Source organism: Leptidea sinapis, chromosome 27 (assembly GCF_905404315.1).
Source record: "Leptidea sinapis chromosome 27, ilLepSina1.1, whole genome shotgun sequence".
NCBI lineage: Eukaryota > Metazoa > Arthropoda > Insecta > Lepidoptera > Pieridae > Leptidea > Leptidea sinapis.
In genome coordinates this window covers 9,481,902-9,501,301 of record NC_066291.1, presented here as the reverse complement: position 1 = coordinate 9,501,301, position 19,400 = coordinate 9,481,902, and the positions used below count along the sequence as shown (strand labels likewise).

At 32.8% G+C, this 19,400-nt stretch overlaps 2 protein-coding genes across 3 annotated transcripts; one reads left to right on the top strand and one right to left on the bottom strand.

Moving 5' to 3' along the window:
• Window positions 1-649: 649 nt before the first annotated feature.
• On the bottom strand, window positions 650-5,605 carry LOC126972666 (polycomb group protein Psc-like). The gene has a single exon (XM_050819547.1). It carries the CDS (start codon window positions 5,377-5,379, stop codon window positions 2,086-2,088), a length of 3,294 nt encoding a protein of 1,097 aa, XP_050675504.1. The 5' UTR covers window positions 5,380-5,605; the 3' UTR covers window positions 650-2,085.
• Window positions 5,606-6,548: 943 nt separating this feature from the next.
• LOC126972674 (cell division control protein 6 homolog) lies at window positions 6,549-18,491 on the top strand. Of its 2 annotated transcripts, none has more exons than XM_050819560.1 (8): window positions 6,549-6,823; window positions 6,931-7,066; window positions 7,146-7,209; window positions 7,339-7,513; window positions 8,522-8,688; window positions 11,361-11,656; window positions 12,994-13,312; window positions 15,603-18,491. In XM_050819560.1, the coding sequence occupies exons 2-8, from the start codon at window positions 6,952-6,954 to the stop codon at window positions 15,823-15,825; spliced, it is 1,359 nt and encodes a 452-aa protein (XP_050675517.1). In that variant the 5' UTR covers window positions 6,549-6,823; window positions 6,931-6,951; the 3' UTR covers window positions 15,826-18,491. The 2 variants fall into 2 exon arrangements, with proteins under 2 accessions (XP_050675517.1, XP_050675518.1); XM_050819561.1 differs by having other exon boundaries at window positions 6,549-6,827.
• Window positions 18,492-19,400: the final 909 nt, after the last annotated feature.

The following is a 19,400-nucleotide window of genomic DNA, read 5'->3' as shown; positions in this document are numbered from 1 at the left end:
GGCTTAGTTTTTGTAGGTATGACGTGAATTGTCTATAAAATGTATAGATCGTCATTGTAGGAGGCAGTACAAAATGCTTTCTCACACTTTCACGAATCTAGATCACCACAGTTCTATTGCATTGGCATAAATGACCTTCCTATTAGATAGCAGCAATGTATAGATGTTTATTTAATCAAAACAAATCTTATGTATAGATAATAATGATAATTATTTTGATTATACAAATGATTTAAGTTTTCTTTAGTGTTAATTCCGCCAATATTTGTTTTATCTGGGTGCCAGATTTTGGCGAGACAACACGTCCTGAGGATGCCTCGTGTACAGGAGAAACCGTGTCGAATTGTTTAAAAACAAATATTGGCGGAATTAACACTAAAGAAAACTTGAATCATTTGTATAATTATGGATTTCCGCAAAGTAACGCCTACTTCAATATTTTTTTTTTATATTTTGATTATGATAAGATGTTAAATTAAAAAGAACGAGTTTCAATTTTTCAGTACAAATCGGCAATTTCATTCTTTAACCCCTAATATGTTATGTACTTAAAGATTATAAAAACTGCATAATAAAATTCTATTATCATAGGTACCAATAAAGTCAGCTTTTTGGACAGACTTTTGATTAATAATAATAAACATGCCAATTTTACATACAACTTTATTTACAATTATTTCACACCCTTGCTTAAAATAATAACTATAAATGAACATAGTTCCTGAAAAACATTCCAAGCCACAAGCATCACATTTTAAGGAAATTTGTTTAAAGTTTAATAAAATATTAGGGTATTCCATATATGTGGGCTGGGCCTACTAAGTCATGATGTCATTTCAAGAGTGACAGTAGGGCTGGCATTTTTTGTCAGTCTGTTAATATGAATCACATGCCCAGTTTTGTTTCTTAACTCAATTTTGACATGATTTTGGTTTGGAATTTTTTTCTGGAATTACATCCAAATAATACACACACACAAGCTTTTATCTCAACAATAAAATCATTAAATGCTTTACTTGTTGATCATCTTTGACGTATGGTCAACAAAGTTTCCAACTGTATTGTTGTCTTTTATGAACGAATAATTGAAACATTTTAGCAGTTTTGTGTTACCAGTTTATAACTCTTACTATAACTTATACAAAGTATGTCTTTAAAAAAATAGACTGTAGATATAGGTTCTAGAATTTATCTTAACAATATAAACTTGTAAAAAACAGGTTTTCTCACATATGAACTCCCTAACTATAAAATCATTAAACATAATTTGAAATTCACATCCACAAGGGTTTTAAAAATAAAACAATAAAATAAGGAAGATGTGGTAATTTTTTAAAATTAAAAAAGAAAGCAATAAATACTAAAATACTAATAAAAATATTCATAAATAGGTATTGATTAGGCCTGGTTGAATATTATTTTGTTAGATTTAAAAATATACAATCAATGTAAAATAAATAATAGTATGTCTGTGTGAAAACATGATTTAAACAATCATTTTTAATATTTTATTTTAAATTGGTTTAAAACTATGTGTTCACAAGATTTTATTTTATTTTATTGTACAGTTTTGTATATAAATGCTTATTTGCACTTAATGCTAATTTTATTATCATTTATTATTAATTTTACAACTATATAAGATGATATTTAAAACACTTCATCAATTAGATAATGCATAACACAATCTTAATATATATAAATTCAGTGTCCTGATGTTTGTTTCCAGTGAACTCCTAAACTAATGAACAGATTTTAATGGGGATTACTTTATGGAGTGCAGTTTAGTCCAACTTGAGAGAGAGGATTTTTAGGATTACAATTTGGGACCCATAATTATTTTTATTTCCAATATTTGTTTTGTTTGGACATATTTTCTATGAGACAATTTATTGATGCATGGTTTGACAGTTCTACTGTGAAACAATATCATTATAACAACAAGGAGCATATTTACAAAATAATTTTTGATGTCATGAATTAATATTATTGACAAATTCATAAAAAAACAGTATATTTTTATTATTTACAGAATAATGTGTCAGGTTCGCTAGTTTCATATAAAATTATAATTTTATTATATTTTCACTGTTTATCTTTTTCACCAAAATCATTTGAGCCTTGTGCCATATTGGGCATATTTTTAATATAATCAAACCTTTGTGCTTTAAGCCAAGCGCTTTGTATTTCCATTTGGTGTCTCAATAAAGCATGATGAGCCGAAATTAACTGAGGTTGTGAAAGATATTCCACTGGTTTGAGGTAATCTGATTGTGATGCCATTGTTGGAGCTAGGTGATGAGTTGGTGTAATAGGTTGTCGAATGCCAGAGAGTTTACTTGGAGGAATCAGTGGTTTTAATGTTTTTAAGTTTGGTTTCAATAATGTTGGAGTCTCCTTTGGTGAATCTGACTTTAATGTGCTATGGGGTGTATTATTAACAACTGGGCTCCCCTGATTTTGTTCAGATGATGTATTGATTGTTTGTTTTTCTTCAGCTATTACAAGTTTAGGTGATGAACTTGGTGAACGAAGTGATCTTGGAGATGGCTGTGTTGACATTCCGGGTGTCTGAGGACTACTTTGTAAATTTGGGGATGGGTTACCCACAGAAGTATTTAGAACTTGACTTGAGGATCTTATGGGATTGATGTGTTTTGGCACATCCTGTTTCATACTATTTATTTGGGAAACAGGAGGGTTAATCTTTTCTTGTTTCATATGAATATTACTATTTGGAATTCTTAAAGGTGATGAAGATAGCACTGGTCTGCTAGATGTACTAGGAAATACATTGCTTTGTGAAATAACTATAGGTATTTTTGATTGTAGATTTTGTTTATTAGCCAAGTTTACAATAGACTGCATTGTCTCAAATGCTTTTGTTTGGCCCAATTGGTTTTGTACTGAATGAGGTGTTGACAAGTCCAGTGCAGTCGTAGACTTTTCACTTGGAGGACCACTTGGTGTTATTTTAACATGAGGATTATTAAATTTATTTGCTGTACTTAATGACTTTGGTGTAGCTGGTACTAGTTTTGGGACCTGACTCTTATTTTTGGGCAGTTTTGATTTTGTGTCAGACTGCAAAGAATGAAGCTGTTGCTCAAATGTTTGCTGAAATGTTATTGGTGATGAAAAGTTTCCACTTTGTTTCCCTAACTTGGTATCTGCTATTGGTTTTAGATTTGGTACAGGCCCTTTAGCCGAACCTTCATTACCTTTACTTGGAGCTTTAGTTTGTGTAATATTATTATCTACTTTATTAGTCTTTGGGTCAACATTGCCTTCAGACTTTGCTGCTTTCTTAGAATCCAAATCAGGAATCTTTTTAATTTCTATATAGTTGTGAACAGGTGGACATGGTACCTTATTGGAAGTGTTATTAACATTATTGAGATTCTTATTTATTAAATTCTTTTTTTGGTCAGTATTTCCTAAGTCTGAGGGACTTTTTTGATCCGTCAAAGTTATTGATAAAGAAGATGGTATGTTAATTTTGCATGAATCAAATAAAGATTTTAAATTATCCCCAGTATTTGGTCCAGTAGGCGGTGGATTAGATAAAGATGTTTTTACCTGAGACAATATTTTGCTCCTATCTATAGTTGGATCACTATTATTAGCTAGCAGATCCATTCTTACCTTTCCAGCATTATTTCCTTTTTGAGATGAAGTACTTCCAGAAACACTAGGTCTTAGATCAGGGAGCTTTTTTGTGGATACCTTGGGTGATTCAACTGTTTTAGTTACAGGTATTACAGGCATATCAGTTTTAGACAACAGTAACTTTAGAGGGGACACTGTTTTGGGTATAGGATTTGATTGTGATGGTGTTAGATCACTTTGTTTTCTCTTTGATACCAGGGTTGTGGGGTTTTCAGTTAAATGTCTTTTTTGACCAGAATTATTTGGCTGCTGCTTAATAGCAGTTTGTGGTTTCAATTCCTTTTGGATTTGTGTGGGAACAACACTATTGGTTGAGGCCTGGGACTTTGTTTGTAAAATATCTTCAGGTGGTTTTGCAGAAACTACAGATATATTGCTTTCACTGTCTGATTTAGAACCAGAAGTGGAGGTAGGACTTTGTGAGACAGGAACTTTTACTTTGTCTGGTTCAACTTTCACTTTTTTGACTTCCGACACATTTGGAACTGTTTGTGGCTTTCTCTTGAGAGGCTCATCAACTTTGATAGGTTTACTGTTTCCTGAAGTTGTTGCAGTTTTATCAGGTGATGTAAAATTTTCATTTATTAAGGGAATTTTACTAGGTGATGTTTTCGATGTTGCATTCTTAGCTGTTAGTTCAAATGAATTCAAAAATTGTGACTTTTTAACTTCATCTTCAACTTTCTTTGTTGGTGAATCACTTCTGCTGTTAGGTGAAACAGGATCACTGTCTTCATTTATACTTAACAGTTCATTATTCTTCACTTCAACATTATTTTTCTTACATCTAATTTCATCTAGTAAAGGGCTATCTGTCCCAGAAGATGTTTCAGAGCTCTGATCATTGCAATGAGGTACTGGACTATTGGAATGGGGCTGCTCTGTCACAGATATTGGTTTCTTTTCTAAAGGAGTAGAACTCTTTCTATTATTATCAAACAGCCTATTTCTGATTGCAACATAGTCAATAATCTGATAAAAGAACCTCATGGGTTCATTTCGTTTCCAGTTATAAATGTATGCAATATCCATTAATGTGTAGTAGTCTGGCAAAGGTACTCTTTTATATAGAATATCAATAGCAAACTGACTACTCTCTATGTCAAACTTCATACTCAAGAATTTTTTCAAATGACTAATATTAACCACTGCTGGGCACTGCAAGTATCTCCTATTAGTTGTAGGAGTTGATTGTGCCTCATTACTATCTGAAGACTTACTGGATATGCTGTCAGTATCAGTCACATCTGAATACTCTAATGAAAAGGATATAACATCTTCTGGGCTGAAAATAATCCTTTCAGTATCTTCTCCCCTTTGTTCGGGGGTGGCCGAAGCTGCTGGGCCTGGCCGAGAAGAATAGAATTGTTGACGACGTTCCATTTCTCTTTGAAACAGTCCCGGCACTAATTTATAAACAATATCTTGTAAGGCTTTATCCAGCTTTATATTTGGTTTTGCCGCATTGATCATCATTTCACATACAGGACAATACTTTTTCTCTTGAAGATGTTTTATAATGCAACTTCTACAAAAAGAGTGCAAACATTCGACTATTGTAATGGCGTCGATGTAGTACCCGTGACATAATGGACAAGTAATGTGTTCATTCACTTCACCAAGTAAAGTTCTATGGGGTACAACAGCTGAGTTGCTTTGGGCAGTCATTTTCGCAACTTTTTTGTCCGGCTGTTGATTAGATGTAACCATTTTCACATTTCAATGTAAACAGTTTTGTAGTGTCACAGTTCGAACTAAGTTTTTTAAATTTACGAACATAGCATTGTGAAGTGCGTATTTGCTTTTGATCCCACTTATAATGTTATAAAGTCACGAATTAAAAGGTTAATATCACAAAAATATTTAAAAGCAATACCTAGAAAATAATAAATAATTAATAAAGCGACAGAACAAATATTTCAATTTACACTATGGTCTCAGGCTCAGCCAAATGCCAGTTACGTATACGTCAACCAGACAGTTCTAAGTTTATTATTTATGATTTTTTTTAATTCTTTATAACAATTTTTTTCTAGTAACGCTGATGCGTTAGAACATTACTTTTCTCTTTCCAACGCGCTCACATACCCAATTTTATAATCGCTAGGTCTTTCGTTAGCAATGACGATGATTTCTACGATGAAAAAAATACGTGATTTATGATAGCAGTCAATCTGCACTTGTAGCCTTTAAAAAGCGACGTACAAAAAAAAAATTTCATATCAATTTTCACTCTTAATCTTGAATATCACTTGAATGCGGGCGATTTGACATGCGAAAGTGTACATATGCGTATTATTTTACGTGTAGCAACTAGCAAAAGAATGTTTATAGTTTGGGAGATTTCAGTGAATTTATCTGAAAGCTATTGAAACAATCTAATAATAAGTACAAATTACTTGATTTGTGTTTTTATTTTATTTTACACAGACCTTTCCTTTGACAAAAGTTTATGGTTTTATAATAAACTTTATTTGTTCTTTCTTTTCAAAAACTAAAATTTACAGACTTCATAGTAATTAATAATCTGAGATATTCATGCAGAAAGACACCTACAAAATTGACGATGAACAGAGATTTCACGCGTTGGTGACCGTACTTTCATAATGTTAGATGCTTAATATCTACACTTTATACATGTGCATAAAGTCCAGATAAATAAATACCGAACCTTAATAAAGACTAATAGTTATTACTTTAGATTCATTATTCAATATCAAACTATGAAGCAAAACGTTCAGTAAAGTAGTAGATTTACACCTGCCTGCGTATAAGGGCATGGCATATCCAGTTGATACATCATCCCAGAAATGGCTATTTATTTGGCTTATGATTGTTATATATTCTTTGTTGTGGATTTTCTTTCGCGCCAATTTAATCTCAACATTAAACAAAATGCAGACGGTGGCAAATTGTGTATATAATTATTGATTAGCTTTCAATTTACATTTTTATAATAGATAAATAGAATGACACGTACATATTATAGTATTTAACTCTCCTGCATGATTTTATATCAAGACAAGCAAGCACAAGTGCAATCTTTTATAAATTGTGAGCTAAATGCAAAACTCTGGGTAGTACTAGGTATAAGTTACAAAACAATAATACAGTCTTTGCATACGTGCCGGTGTGCAAGTTAGGAAACTGCAAAGTGGGTAATTGTATTATTTTTATTTATAACATTTTCTAATGTCGTTATATAAATGACCACTTTAAAAGTCGTGTTAGGTTACTTTATAATGCATGTTTTTATTTTAGAGCCAGCTTTAGTTGTTTAAAATGTCAAGACTACAAACTAGAATTGATTTTAAATCGCGGAAGAGGACTCATCCTAGTATTAAAGTGGCCAAGGAAAATATAGATGACAGTAATAAATTGAGTGCATCTGCTGTGGGTTGGTATAATATTACCTATGTTAATAATTTTTATTTTGTTGTTTTTGTATTAAAAGAAAACCACTGCTGTTATTTCAGATCACTGTCCACCAGCTAAGCAAAAAAAAGAAAATTCATTTAATGGGGAACACATTAAAAATGGGTAAGTACGAACTAAACTTGAAGTTATTCATTAGAACTTTACTATTTTATTAGATAACATTACATAAATTAATATATTACACAACACATGTTTTCAACAGATTTTTTTATTATTTTTCATTTTCATCAGAGACACTAACTCCAAAGCACTAATTCCATTGACCTGCAGAGAGGATGAAATACAATTTCTTGAATCATTTTTAACTGAACATCTTGAGAAGGCGGAATCTGCTTCATTATATATTTCGGGACAGCCTGGAACTGGAAAAACTGCATGTTTATCATATATATTGCAATTGCCAAAGGTAAATAAAATAGTATAGCTATCAGCATCAATATATAACATAAGGGCTACCCTCTAGATTTGAGGTCAATATGAGAATTCAAGTTAAAGTTTGAACCTGGGATATTAATAACAATTCAATTGTCAAACAAGTAATTTTATTTGATGTATAAGTGAATAAATAGGCAGTAATATCATAAAAGCACAACAGGAATTAAAATGCTGCACCATCCAAAATAATTTTGTCCCAAATATACTATTTAAGCATTCTAGCTCTGTGTTTATAAATTATACTATTTGGTTTATTATAAACTTACTTATGTTCAAATGTGACACATTTGTCACATTTAAAATATGAGAATGTAAGTGCTTTGGTGAGCTTCTCTATACATTAGTATTAATAGCTCTTTGGCTAACAGTAAGTTACATTAAGTAGCAATAGTACTTGCATTGTTGTGTTCTAGTTCTGGTGCAGTTTCAGCAGACAAGACATTTCATCTTGAGTCCACCTTCGCATGACACGCCACAAATTAGGATTTCATCCCCACCATCTGGATGTGTGTCATCCACTCCACAGTGTGGTTTTCAAGGAGCTTTCTTCCTCATACTACTAAGCTGTAGAATGACTTCCCTTGTGCGGTGTTTCCGGGAAGATACGACATGGGTACTCTAAAAAAAGCGCGTACACCTCTTGTGATTCCTCTGGTGTTGCAAGAGAATGTGGGCGGCGGTGATCACTTAACACCAGGTGCCTGTACACTCGTTTGTCCTCCTATTCCATGTTGAGTTTGAGAACATATCTCATTATACTATGAATTCTTAAAAATTATCTACTATCTGCTGTCTATGCTTCTGTATGTATATCAAAAGAACATCTATGTATGTGATTGCGATAGTTTTTGAGCATTATGTAATATATCACATTAGAAGCTTGAGCCGAATAAATCTTGTAGACCAGATTGTAGAGTGCCTTACCATCCATTTTGTTAGAAACCATATTATAATCAATAAGTTTAAAATAAAATTTTAGATACAAAAAGGATATCGACAAGTCTACATAAATTGTACAATGTTGAAATCAGCAGCTAGTATTTATAACAGAATCTGTAGTGAACTGCAGTTGCCTACAAGTGGCACTTCTGAGAAAGCATGCCTTGGGGCAATACACAAATTATTTAAAAATAATCATAAGATGATGTAAGTACCTATCAAAATAGTATAGTTTTAATTATTAATGGAAAAAAAATATGAATTAATTAAATAATGAGCTAACACACTATTTATATGTTAGGTGTTTATTAATAGCTTTTGTGCAAGTTTGCATGTTTTTATGTTTGTTACTTAATCACACCAAAACAGCTGAATGGATCTCAATGAAACACACACATAGATTATGATGTGGATATACATGGTTTACATTATTCATTTAATTTCAAAGATGTGAGTGTTACCCTGGCAATAACTTAGAAAGGAATGATTGTATGAATGAAAATATATTAAGTCCTTACATATGAAATTGGCGTTTTGTATGGGAGGAACAAAAAGTTGAATGTTTTTAAATAAAATATATTTATTAATCAAAGTATGAACCATTGTTTTCTATGCACTTTTCCCATCTCATAGGTAGTTCATTGATCCCTTTACTAAAAAAACCAGTCGGACGGGAATCAATAAAATCTGTGAAGGCGATTTGGACTGCTCCATCAGAGTTAAATTTTTTCCCTTGCAAGAAGTTGTCCAAATTTCGAAAAAAATGGTAATCTGTTGGAGCAAGGTCTGTCAAATGTCTTGTCAAAGATTTGGCTGGTTGGTCAGGATCCAACCATTGCGCTGAGCGCTTCCGATTATCGTAAAGAATCCATTTTTCATCACAGGTTCATTCGGTTTAAAATACCTTCATTATTGTGCCGGTTTAGTAATGTAACGCAGCAGTCGACGCGCGTTTGCCGGTTTGCTTCAGTCAATTCGTGAGGTACCCACCTTTCAAGCTTTTTAATCTTCTCAATTTGCTTCAAGTGAATTAAAACAGTTTTATCACTAACACCGCAGCCTGCAGCTAACTCGGACGTGGTTTGCGATGGATCCGCTTCCACAATACCCTTCAATACTTCATTATCAGCTTGGGTCTCAGGTCGTCCACGTGGCTTGTTCTGCAGGTCGAAATTTCCAGAACGAAAACGTTGGAACCAAAAACGAACTGTGTTTTCTTTTGCAACATGACTGCCATACACATCATTCGCCCTTCGAGTCGTTTCCGCAGCACTAGTACACCACGGCGGAACTCGTACTCGTAAATAATGCGATACTTTAAGTTTTCCATTTTGTAAAATGAGTGACGCAAACAGAAAAAAACAAATGAATGACGGCCATCGAAGCACAAATACATGAGTAAATAGCTGTACAAATTTGAATTTGGAATTCCTTACCAAAGAGGAGAACATCGTGATTAAAGTGGCCAGTACGAAATACGCCAATTTCATATGTAAGGACCTAATATCTATAACACTATCTGAAATACTAAGAACATTTTAATTGAAAAGACTTATTAATTATACTGTTACACTGTAAATGATTACCTGAATGACAAAAGCTCTTGGTTGTTAAGTGAAACTTAAAGAGCAAAAGATACTGTTTAAAAATGACTACTTAATAAATTTACATTCACATTAACACACTAATTAATATAATTAAGATTTAAATTTGTTTACAATTTTGAACAACAAGTGTATTTCAATACCCAGGTGCTTAAGAAATATCATTGTTTCATCTATCTCTTACTCACGAAACAATCTATTAAATTACTCCTTTATAGTTATAAATAAAAGTTTATTATAAATAGTCTACTAATCGATATAGAATATTTATTTTTTTATCATACAAATTTAAATAATGAGGTTATCGAAATTAAATACATGAGATTTCTATGTACCCTTCAACACTCAAGATATTGAGGGTCTTGTGCAGCAAATATTGTGCAAAATGATGGCAATACATGTAAATGAATACATATGAAAAATGTTTGCTAATTAAATTTTATTAAAAATAATTTAATTAATTAGAAAATACTTACCTACAAATGAAATGTATCGTACTGTGTCTGCCATTCTAATTTATTCAAAAACACTACATACATGTTGGTGGTTATAAGTCACCTGTGAGGAGACATTTTTAGAACATACATATTTGTAATTTTTCAATTCAATTTTCTTTATTGTGAATTTGGGTAATTTATTTATTTATTTCAGAGACATCTCCATATATATTAGTAAATGTATTAGTAACAATATTTATTATGAACTACGTTAGTATTATTAGTGAAATATATTTATAAACTTAGACCTAACTGTATCCAGTGTTTCTGGAAGGAACAGTCAGCTCTGGCAGCAATCATCTTTAGGATGCTGTTACTGCTTACACGTAGACGCTGCAACATGAAGACAGCTTTTTTGCGCATTATGGCATGGAAACCGTCCACACATGACTCAGCAAACATTCCAAAACGCTACAACGCCACGGCAGCCCTAACAGCCTCCTAAAAGCATTATTATATGTGACACGTAGAACGCTATAAGCCCTACGCGAATATGACACCCACAAGCTTCTCGAGTAAAAAGACTGGCAGAATGCTTTGAATAATATCGCTTTAACATGCTAACATGCAAACCTGCGGGCGAGCATATTATTACTCCTAATGTACAGGTGTTGAACATATACGAAAATACATAAGCAGCCAAACTCTGTTTAATTACAGCATGCAACATCAAAAAACATATAAATAAACAATTTCAAGTACCTTATTTAGATTTATATATTTTTTTTCTATTCTATCAGACATTTGAAGCTGTACAATGTGTAAATTATTCTTACAGACTCCTGGTGCTGGATGAAATTGATCAACTAGTCAGTAAACACCAATCTGTTTTATACACAATATTTGAATGGCCGTCACTGCCACAGTCTGGAATAGTACTAGTTGGCATTGCCAATGCATTGGATCTCACAGAGAGGACTTTACCGCGTCTTCAATCTAGGTGTGCCTTGACACCATCAACATTACACTTTGCGCCATACACCAAGCAGCAAATTATCAATATTTTTACTAATGTACTTGCTGATGAAGACAAAACCAATATCTTCTCACCAGTTGCATTACAAATGCTAGCAGGTAACTATAGTAATTAATAGTGAGATTTGAGATTCTAAATTTTTATTTTGTTTTTAATAATAACTGATCAAAGTCCATCAAGGTCCTTTCCAAAAAAAATGAGTAATTAAAAAAAGAAAGGCAGTTGAAGAAAGGCAGAACAAAAATTTTCGATAATATTATTAGGTTAAAATGGTAAACTGGCATTGTTTAAATCTATCGACAAACTCATGATTATGGTCATCAATTATAATTAGTTCCCAGCACTATCGAATTCCTGAGCTCTGCATTTAACTCGTGCGGTTACTGTATATAATATACAATTCTGAAGAAGGCAAAAGAGTATTGAGGATCACCTTATGGTGAGTGATTCTGCCCATGCTCTAATATAACACTGGAGGAATCACAAGAGTGTTGCTGGCATTCAATATGGGTGAACACAATTATTTCAATGGAAACAATGATATATTGACCGAACCAACGAAAACACTAAATATACAGAGTGCGGTTGCGTAGAGACATCACTTCATTGTGTGTCCTGTACCGCATTTATCATGGGGAGTGTTCCGAAGAGCTGATTCACCTGATTCCTGCCGCCGTATTCCACCTTCGAACGACACGCCACAAGTTAGGTTATCATCCCCACCAGATGATGTGTGGTGGTTCTCCATAGTGCGGTTTTCAAGGAGCTTTCTTCCACGTACTACAAAGCTGTGGAATGAACTTCCTTGAGCGGTGTTTCCGGGACGACACTACATGGGTACCTTCAAAAAAAGCGCGTACACCGTGCTTGAAGGCCGGCAACGCTCCTGTGATTCCTCTGGTGTTGAAAGAGAATACTGGCGGCGGTGATCACTTAACACCATGTGACCCGTACGCTCGTTTGTCCTCCTTTTCCATAAAAAAAAACATAATTAATATTCCTCACCAATCCAGTGATCATATATAATAACATCTACTCAAATCCAACAGAGTAGTAACAAATCTTTATAATATTAGTGTTGATAATATGAAAAGAGGACACAGGCTAGATTATGTGTACCACAACGGCGCCTATTTCTGCACCAATTGGGAGGCTCCTTTCTACAGCAGTAATGTGTAAACATTACTGTGTTTCGGTCTGAAGGGTGTCATAGCTATTGAAATTACTGGTCAAATAAGCCTTAACATCTTATGTTTCAAAGTGCCGACCGCAATTGTAGTGTCGTTAAGAATTTTTGGTTTTCTCAAGAATCCTGAGTGGCACTGCATTGTAATGGGCAGGAAGTATCAATTACCATCAGCTGAACGACCTGCTCGTCTCGTCCCATAAAAAAAACCTTTAAAGATTAAATTGTAATTGTAAAATTGTGTTACAGCTAAGATAGCTGCTGTGTCAGGAGATATGAGGAGAGCTCTGAACATTGGATATAGAGTTATTGAGCTGGCGGAACGAACTAAGTTTTCTAAAACTAAATCTCTTGACTCCATCATGAAGGACTCTAATGTAACAGTGGAATTAAAACAAGTACTAGAAATTCTGAACAGTGTTTATGGGGATTCAACAAAAATAGACACTTGTGTTGAAGAAGGCATGCCAATGCAGCAGAAGTTAATACTATGCAGCTTGTTATTAATGCTCAAGAAAGGAAAAAATAGGGAAATTCTCATGGGAAAACTGTATGATACTTATAAAAAGTAAGTAAATTTCTTTCCCACAATACTACCTTTAATCTGTATTATATTCAAGGAAATAAGACTAAATGCATTTATTTTCTCAAAATTTATTCCTTTAGAATTCTTTTTGATGTCATTTCTAACACTACCACTGCTTCTGAAACAAATGGCTCTCTGAGTCAAAGTTGAGAGAGAAGAAGCGGCGCAAGAAACTCCCAGCATTTTTTGCGCTCTTTTTAATAAAATATACAATATTGTACTGACATTGTTATAAACTCAGGCTGTCCGATCACATTCAGCTGTAGGATTGACTACAGAGCCATTTTTTTATATAAAACATTAACATTTATTTATAGATAATGCCTGAACAGTGACTGGGACAATATTATAATAGTGTACACATTTACCCTTAAAGCTGTTATGTATCTTATGAAGCCTACTAGAATTTGTTATAAGCAATATCTAATTTCGAGTGTTATAATAATGAAAAACAATATTTAGGTAGTGCCAAAAGGTGACGACTTTTAGGAACATATATATTAAAAAAGACGTGTGGCACTCGGGGACTGCCGCGGTAAACCTATTGCATAGCATTTTTTATTAACTTATGCAATTATAACTATTTAGTTATTTTATTTATGCAGTATTTTTTTTTTGATAAAATTAATTTTAAAAAAAGCAAACGGGAAGTGAGTTAAATTTAACTTGCAAGATTTGATTGCAGACAGACAACGGGGCAGGTGAAACTAAATAAAAATGCTTTTCATAATAATAAAAATTAAAAAAACGTGATAAAAAATTAAGAAATTAAAAAAAATCAAGATGTACCCCAGGCTAGAACCTGGGACCTGCTGCACAAAAAGCATACTTAATAACCGCTGTTCCACGGCAACTGTAATGAACGTCCGAAATATCTATATAGATCTAGTAAGTAAGTGTTAGGTTATTTTCGTTACGGAATTTCTGGATTCGGTCTCCACGCTCAAGGCCCGCGATAGAAGCTATGCAATAGCTTAAAAATTCATAAGTGTACTGATAATGAACAGTCATAAAAGCTAGTAGTAAGGATGAGAGAAAAAGAGATTGACTGAAATATGCTGTCATTGATAGATTAACAGATGACGGCTATAATCGTGCAAAAAACGGAGATAGCCTAAATCCACTACGTTTCTAAGCCACTGTTCGCTTTCTTAGCCGGATTATACTTCGTCGCTATAATATTGTAATTAATATTTCTTACTGCGAGTTTCATACTAAACTAAATTTCAACTTTTACTCACGCCTCTTATTACGTAGTAATATCTGGACGACCGAGCCTTACTAGAATTTTTAAGAATGTACAAAACTTGAGCAAAAAGAGAACTAATTTGACATCTGGATTCGAACCTCCGTCGTCTTCTACTTTCCGGATCACCCAATTATCTGAGCTATTAAAGTCTTGTATATAGTGGCGAAATTTACCTTTGTATTCTAATGTTATTGTAGCTCTTTCTCATTAAAACAAAGATAAAACTAAAACTAAAAAATTTAAACATAGCTAGATCGATTTATCGTCCCCGAATATACTAAATTTTATGAAAATTATTGGAGCCATTTCCAAGATTCAGATTATATATAATATATACATTGCAGTGACGCTCGGGATTATTGAAAAACCGATAAATTCTGAGTGGCACTACATGTGCGCTTTTCACCTTGAGACATAAGATGTTAAGTCTCATTTGCCAAGTCATTTCACCAGCTAAACCGAAACACACTAATGCTTACACATGCTTCACGGCAGAAAAAGGCGCTCTTTTATATAAAATACTTATAATTACCACCATATTAACACATACTATACATTGACAAATATAATTGGTCACACTGCATTATCTTGTCAGGTTGTCTATACAATATATGGTAACTTGGAATCTTGGTATATATATATATATCTGAATCTTGGTAACGGCTACAATGATTTTCATAAAATTTCTTGTATATATTATAATATCTAATATATAAAATTCTCGTGTCACGGTGTGCGAAATTGCATATTGGGTAGGTCTGAGAATTGGACAACATCTATTTTTTCATCCCCCTAAATGTAATTTTTTTTTAATTTGTTTGATTATGAGTCAGCAAAACAATACATAAAACTTCAAAGTTTCACCCATCTACGATCAACATTACTTTACGTAACGTTATTTTAATATCGGCAATACAGCGTTTGCTGGGTCAGCTAGTAGTATATATAATTCTTGTATATATATATACAAGAATTGCTCATTTAAAAATATAAGATTTACATTGTCTTTGGTGGTATGTGTAGAGTGGCGGAGTCACGCAACATCTGCCCGTTGGACATGGGCGAGGTGTGTGGCGCCGTGGAGCTGCTGGAGTGTCGCGGAGCCGTGCGCCTCGGACGGAGGGCGGCCTCGGCCCGAGCGAGGCCTGTGCGTCTTCACTGGCACGAAGCAGAACTAGACGCCGCACTCGCTGACAAGCCGCTACTGTCCGCCATACTGGCAGGGAATATACAACTACCCTCATGATGATACGTTGACGCCTCTGACAATGATTACTGCCAACAACCAAAATGGCGGTCTAACGTAGATGTAGTTAAATAATTTTTTTGACCATAAATGTAAGGAGAGTTTTTCCCAAAAACCAAAATGGCGGTCTAACGTAGATGTAGATATAGAATTTGCCCATAAACCGAACGGGGAACTAGTAATCAAGTATATTGAAAAATGATTTAAATATTTTTCGTACTTTGGTTTGAGCTAATGGTCTTGTTACCAATGCACTGAAAAAATGATAAACTGCCAGAATTTTATCATGAAACCGTATCAATTGTTTTAATCTCCAATGATATTAGAATATAGATTTATGCTGACAAAACTATTGAAAAATTTTTTCCCCATGGCGCACTGAAAAATTAAATAAGATCAAAATAATAAGAAATAAAGGACATCTAGTATTTGTCACCGTCAAACTTTTTGTAAACACTGTAGAAATGTGACGCTTTTGAGACATCTTGAGTTGATCTAATATCAGCTATTTTTTATGCATATTATTATTCTCTTTTAATTTTTGGAATAATATTAATATTTAGTACTCTGTCGATAATAACTTGACTGTCTATGCACACTATGATTGCCGCTTTGAAGAATTTCAACAGTGACTGGCTTTTTATATTCCTATTGAAATAAGTAATTTGTAATAAGTACAAACTTGATATTTTTTTTAGGATATCATCTATATTATAATAATTAGGTATGGCAAGTGTTTCATAATAACAGTCAAGTATAATTTTTGTCTTGTATTAATAGAAAAATAAATATTACTTGAATTATAAAACCAAAGTTACATTACCGTAAGTTAAGTTATAAGTTGACGCATAGTGAATACTTTCACTTAAGTTATACTGTATTGCTATAAGCAAATGTTTTTTATTTTTTTTATTATGGAATAGGAGGACAAACGAGCTTACAGGTCACCTGGTGTTAAGTGATCACCGCCGCCCACATTCTCTTGCAACACCAGAGGAATAACAAGAGCGTTGCCGGCCTTTAAGGAAGGTGTACGCGCTTTTTTTGAAGGTACCCATGTCGTATCGTCCCGGAAACACCGCACAAGGAAGCTCATTCCACAGCTTTGTAGTACGTGGAAGAAAGCTCCTTGAAAACCGCACTGTGGAGGACCGCCACACATCCAGATGGTGAGGATGATATCCTAATTTGTGGAGTGTCGTGCGAAGGTGGAATTTAATTTAATCGTGATATTATTTTATACTCTGTGTTTTTTGTGTTACTTATTAATATGGACATTTTTGATGTGATATGTATGTCCTTGCGTTTGTTACTTGTGTTTTATTAAATTTGTATTGTATTTGGTAATAATTAATGTTAAATTTATTAATATCTATTGTGTTGTAACATGTGACTCGTTTTTTTAAACTGCACCTAAAATGCTTTTCAAAAAATATAATTTAGCGATTTATAATATTAAAATATGTTTAAGACTTAACTGTGTCGATTTTTTTAAATGTTCATATAATACTGTTTCATATTTTGTATTTAAATTTTGTTTAACGTTAGGTTTAGCTAAGTTAGTTTAGTTTTACAATTCTTTTGGATAAAATGCTGCATATTTAATCGCACAGTCATCAATAGTTAAAATTAATTTCTGACTTTTCTTGTAATGAATAGATGAATTTCCGTTTATATTACAACTGGTTATAGGTAAATGGATGTGTATAAATCAATTCAATCAAATTCAAATATTTTTGTGGAAATTAGGATTTTAAATCATTTATTGAATGTCGGAAAACATTACCCTTTCGAAAATATATGCTTGTGAGAGAGCGTGCGCAAGAAAGTATGGCTCTTTTTGAAATAAAGTTTAATTGCAATAAGTATTACTAAGAAAGTCATTTATAATACTAAAACCTATATTTATACAAAAATATGGACTTTTTTTTACAATACTTCTGAATTTCATAACACAATAATATTTTGTACAATTCCTACTTAAATATATTAAATGAAGAGTCAACTTAGCAAATATGAAAATTATTTTTAAAAGGTTATCTGAAACAAATGTCCTCTTCGTAAGGTATATATCTTCTATGTATGCAATTACTAAAAATAAGAAAAGTGTAAAAGTTAGATACAGACAGGCAGAGTGTCAATGAACTGGCTACACCTAAATTCAATTGTGACAAATTTTTGATTGAAATGTTGATTTATTAGGTTAAGGTTTCTATAAATAAAATAAAACTTCGCTGCCTTAAGACAGTCCTTGTTGTCAATTTAATTCAACATATTCGGAGGTTTAATTGTACCGAATTATTTAGTAACAGTTAGAATTTCGTAAGTGATTTGTTTTAGCATTAGGACTGAATTTGTATAAAATTCATAAATATTTAATGTTTTCTTTGTTAATTATTTTCATATTACGGACATAACGGCTTTGAATAATTATTATGTAATAAATGCTATAATAAAATAAATAAAAAAAAAGGCTATATTACTGTACAAATTTTACATGCTAGGTACTAAAATAGTAAAAAAAGTGCCTCTAATAATGCCTATAATAAATGCTATAATTAATGTGTTTAGTTATATGATAATGACTTCGTTGTAATTGTACTTAGATAATATTTAAATTAGGATGTTATTCATATGGATCTCTTGAATAAATGCTCTGAATAATTTTCCTAGTGTCTTAATTTTCCTATTGTCTTAATTTTCCTATTGAATTTCCATTTTGTCACAAACATATTTTATTTAGCTTTAGTTCAAAGCTTAATTCCTCTTTTTTTAGCTCTCAAAACTGTCTTGTATAAATACCACTGGACAGGCTGTTCCTTGTTTGACACCAATTTTTTTGTGCCTATTAGAAGCGCCACTTGCGAGCGTCCAGAGAACTAATTTTGACGTATAACATTTCTATTAATAACTTTTTTAACCAGTGGGAGGCTCCTTTGCACAGAATGCTGGCTAGATTATGGGTACCAAAACGGCGCCTATTTCTGCCGTGAAACAGTAATGTCTAAGCATTACTGTGTTTTGGTCTGAAGGGCCCCGTAGCTAGTAAAATTACCGGGCAAATGAGCATAGCATCTTATGTCTCAAGGTGACGAGCGCGGTTACAGCTGAACATCCTGCTCGTCTCGTCCCTTATTTTCATAAAAAATACTGAAGTATTTTTGCATTTTGAATTAATTTCGTTAGTTTTCCGTGTTATTTATACTTAAAGAATCAACGTTATAAAGTACATTTTTTTTTTGTAAATAGTTTCCCACCATCTATCGATGTTTGGTGAGGTTGTCATCACTAGTTTTAGTACCGCAGTAGTTATTATTGCTCCAATTCTCCTCAAAACGGTTTCTTATGTTAATAACATAAGAAATATTTTAAATGAAATATTTTAGATTTAGAATGTCTAAACAATCGGCAGCGGTTATTCAATTGTTACTATCTTTCCCACAAATATAATATTCGTCCTGTTAATATTGATCAATGTGGCAAAAACCTTGCATATTAAAAATATGCGATAATCCGTCGCTATCCCGAATTATTTATATTCTAAACATATATACATATTTATGCAATTTTTTTTA

Coding starts and splice junctions, on each gene's coding strand:
- LOC126972666 (XM_050819547.1), bottom strand. CDS start 5,379: ATGGTTACATCTAATCAACAGCCGGACAAAAAAGTTGCGAAAATGACT.
- LOC126972674 (XM_050819560.1), top strand. CDS start 6,952: ATGTCAAGACTACAAACTAGAATTGATTTTAAATCGCGGAAGAGGACT. Junction 7,210..7,338: donor GGGGAACACATTAAAAATGG/GTAAGTACGAAC, acceptor CATTTTCATCAG/AGACACTAACTCCAAAGCAC. Junction 8,689..11,360: donor AAAAATAATCATAAGATGAT/GTAAGTACCTAT, acceptor TTATTCTTACAG/ACTCCTGGTGCTGGATGAAA.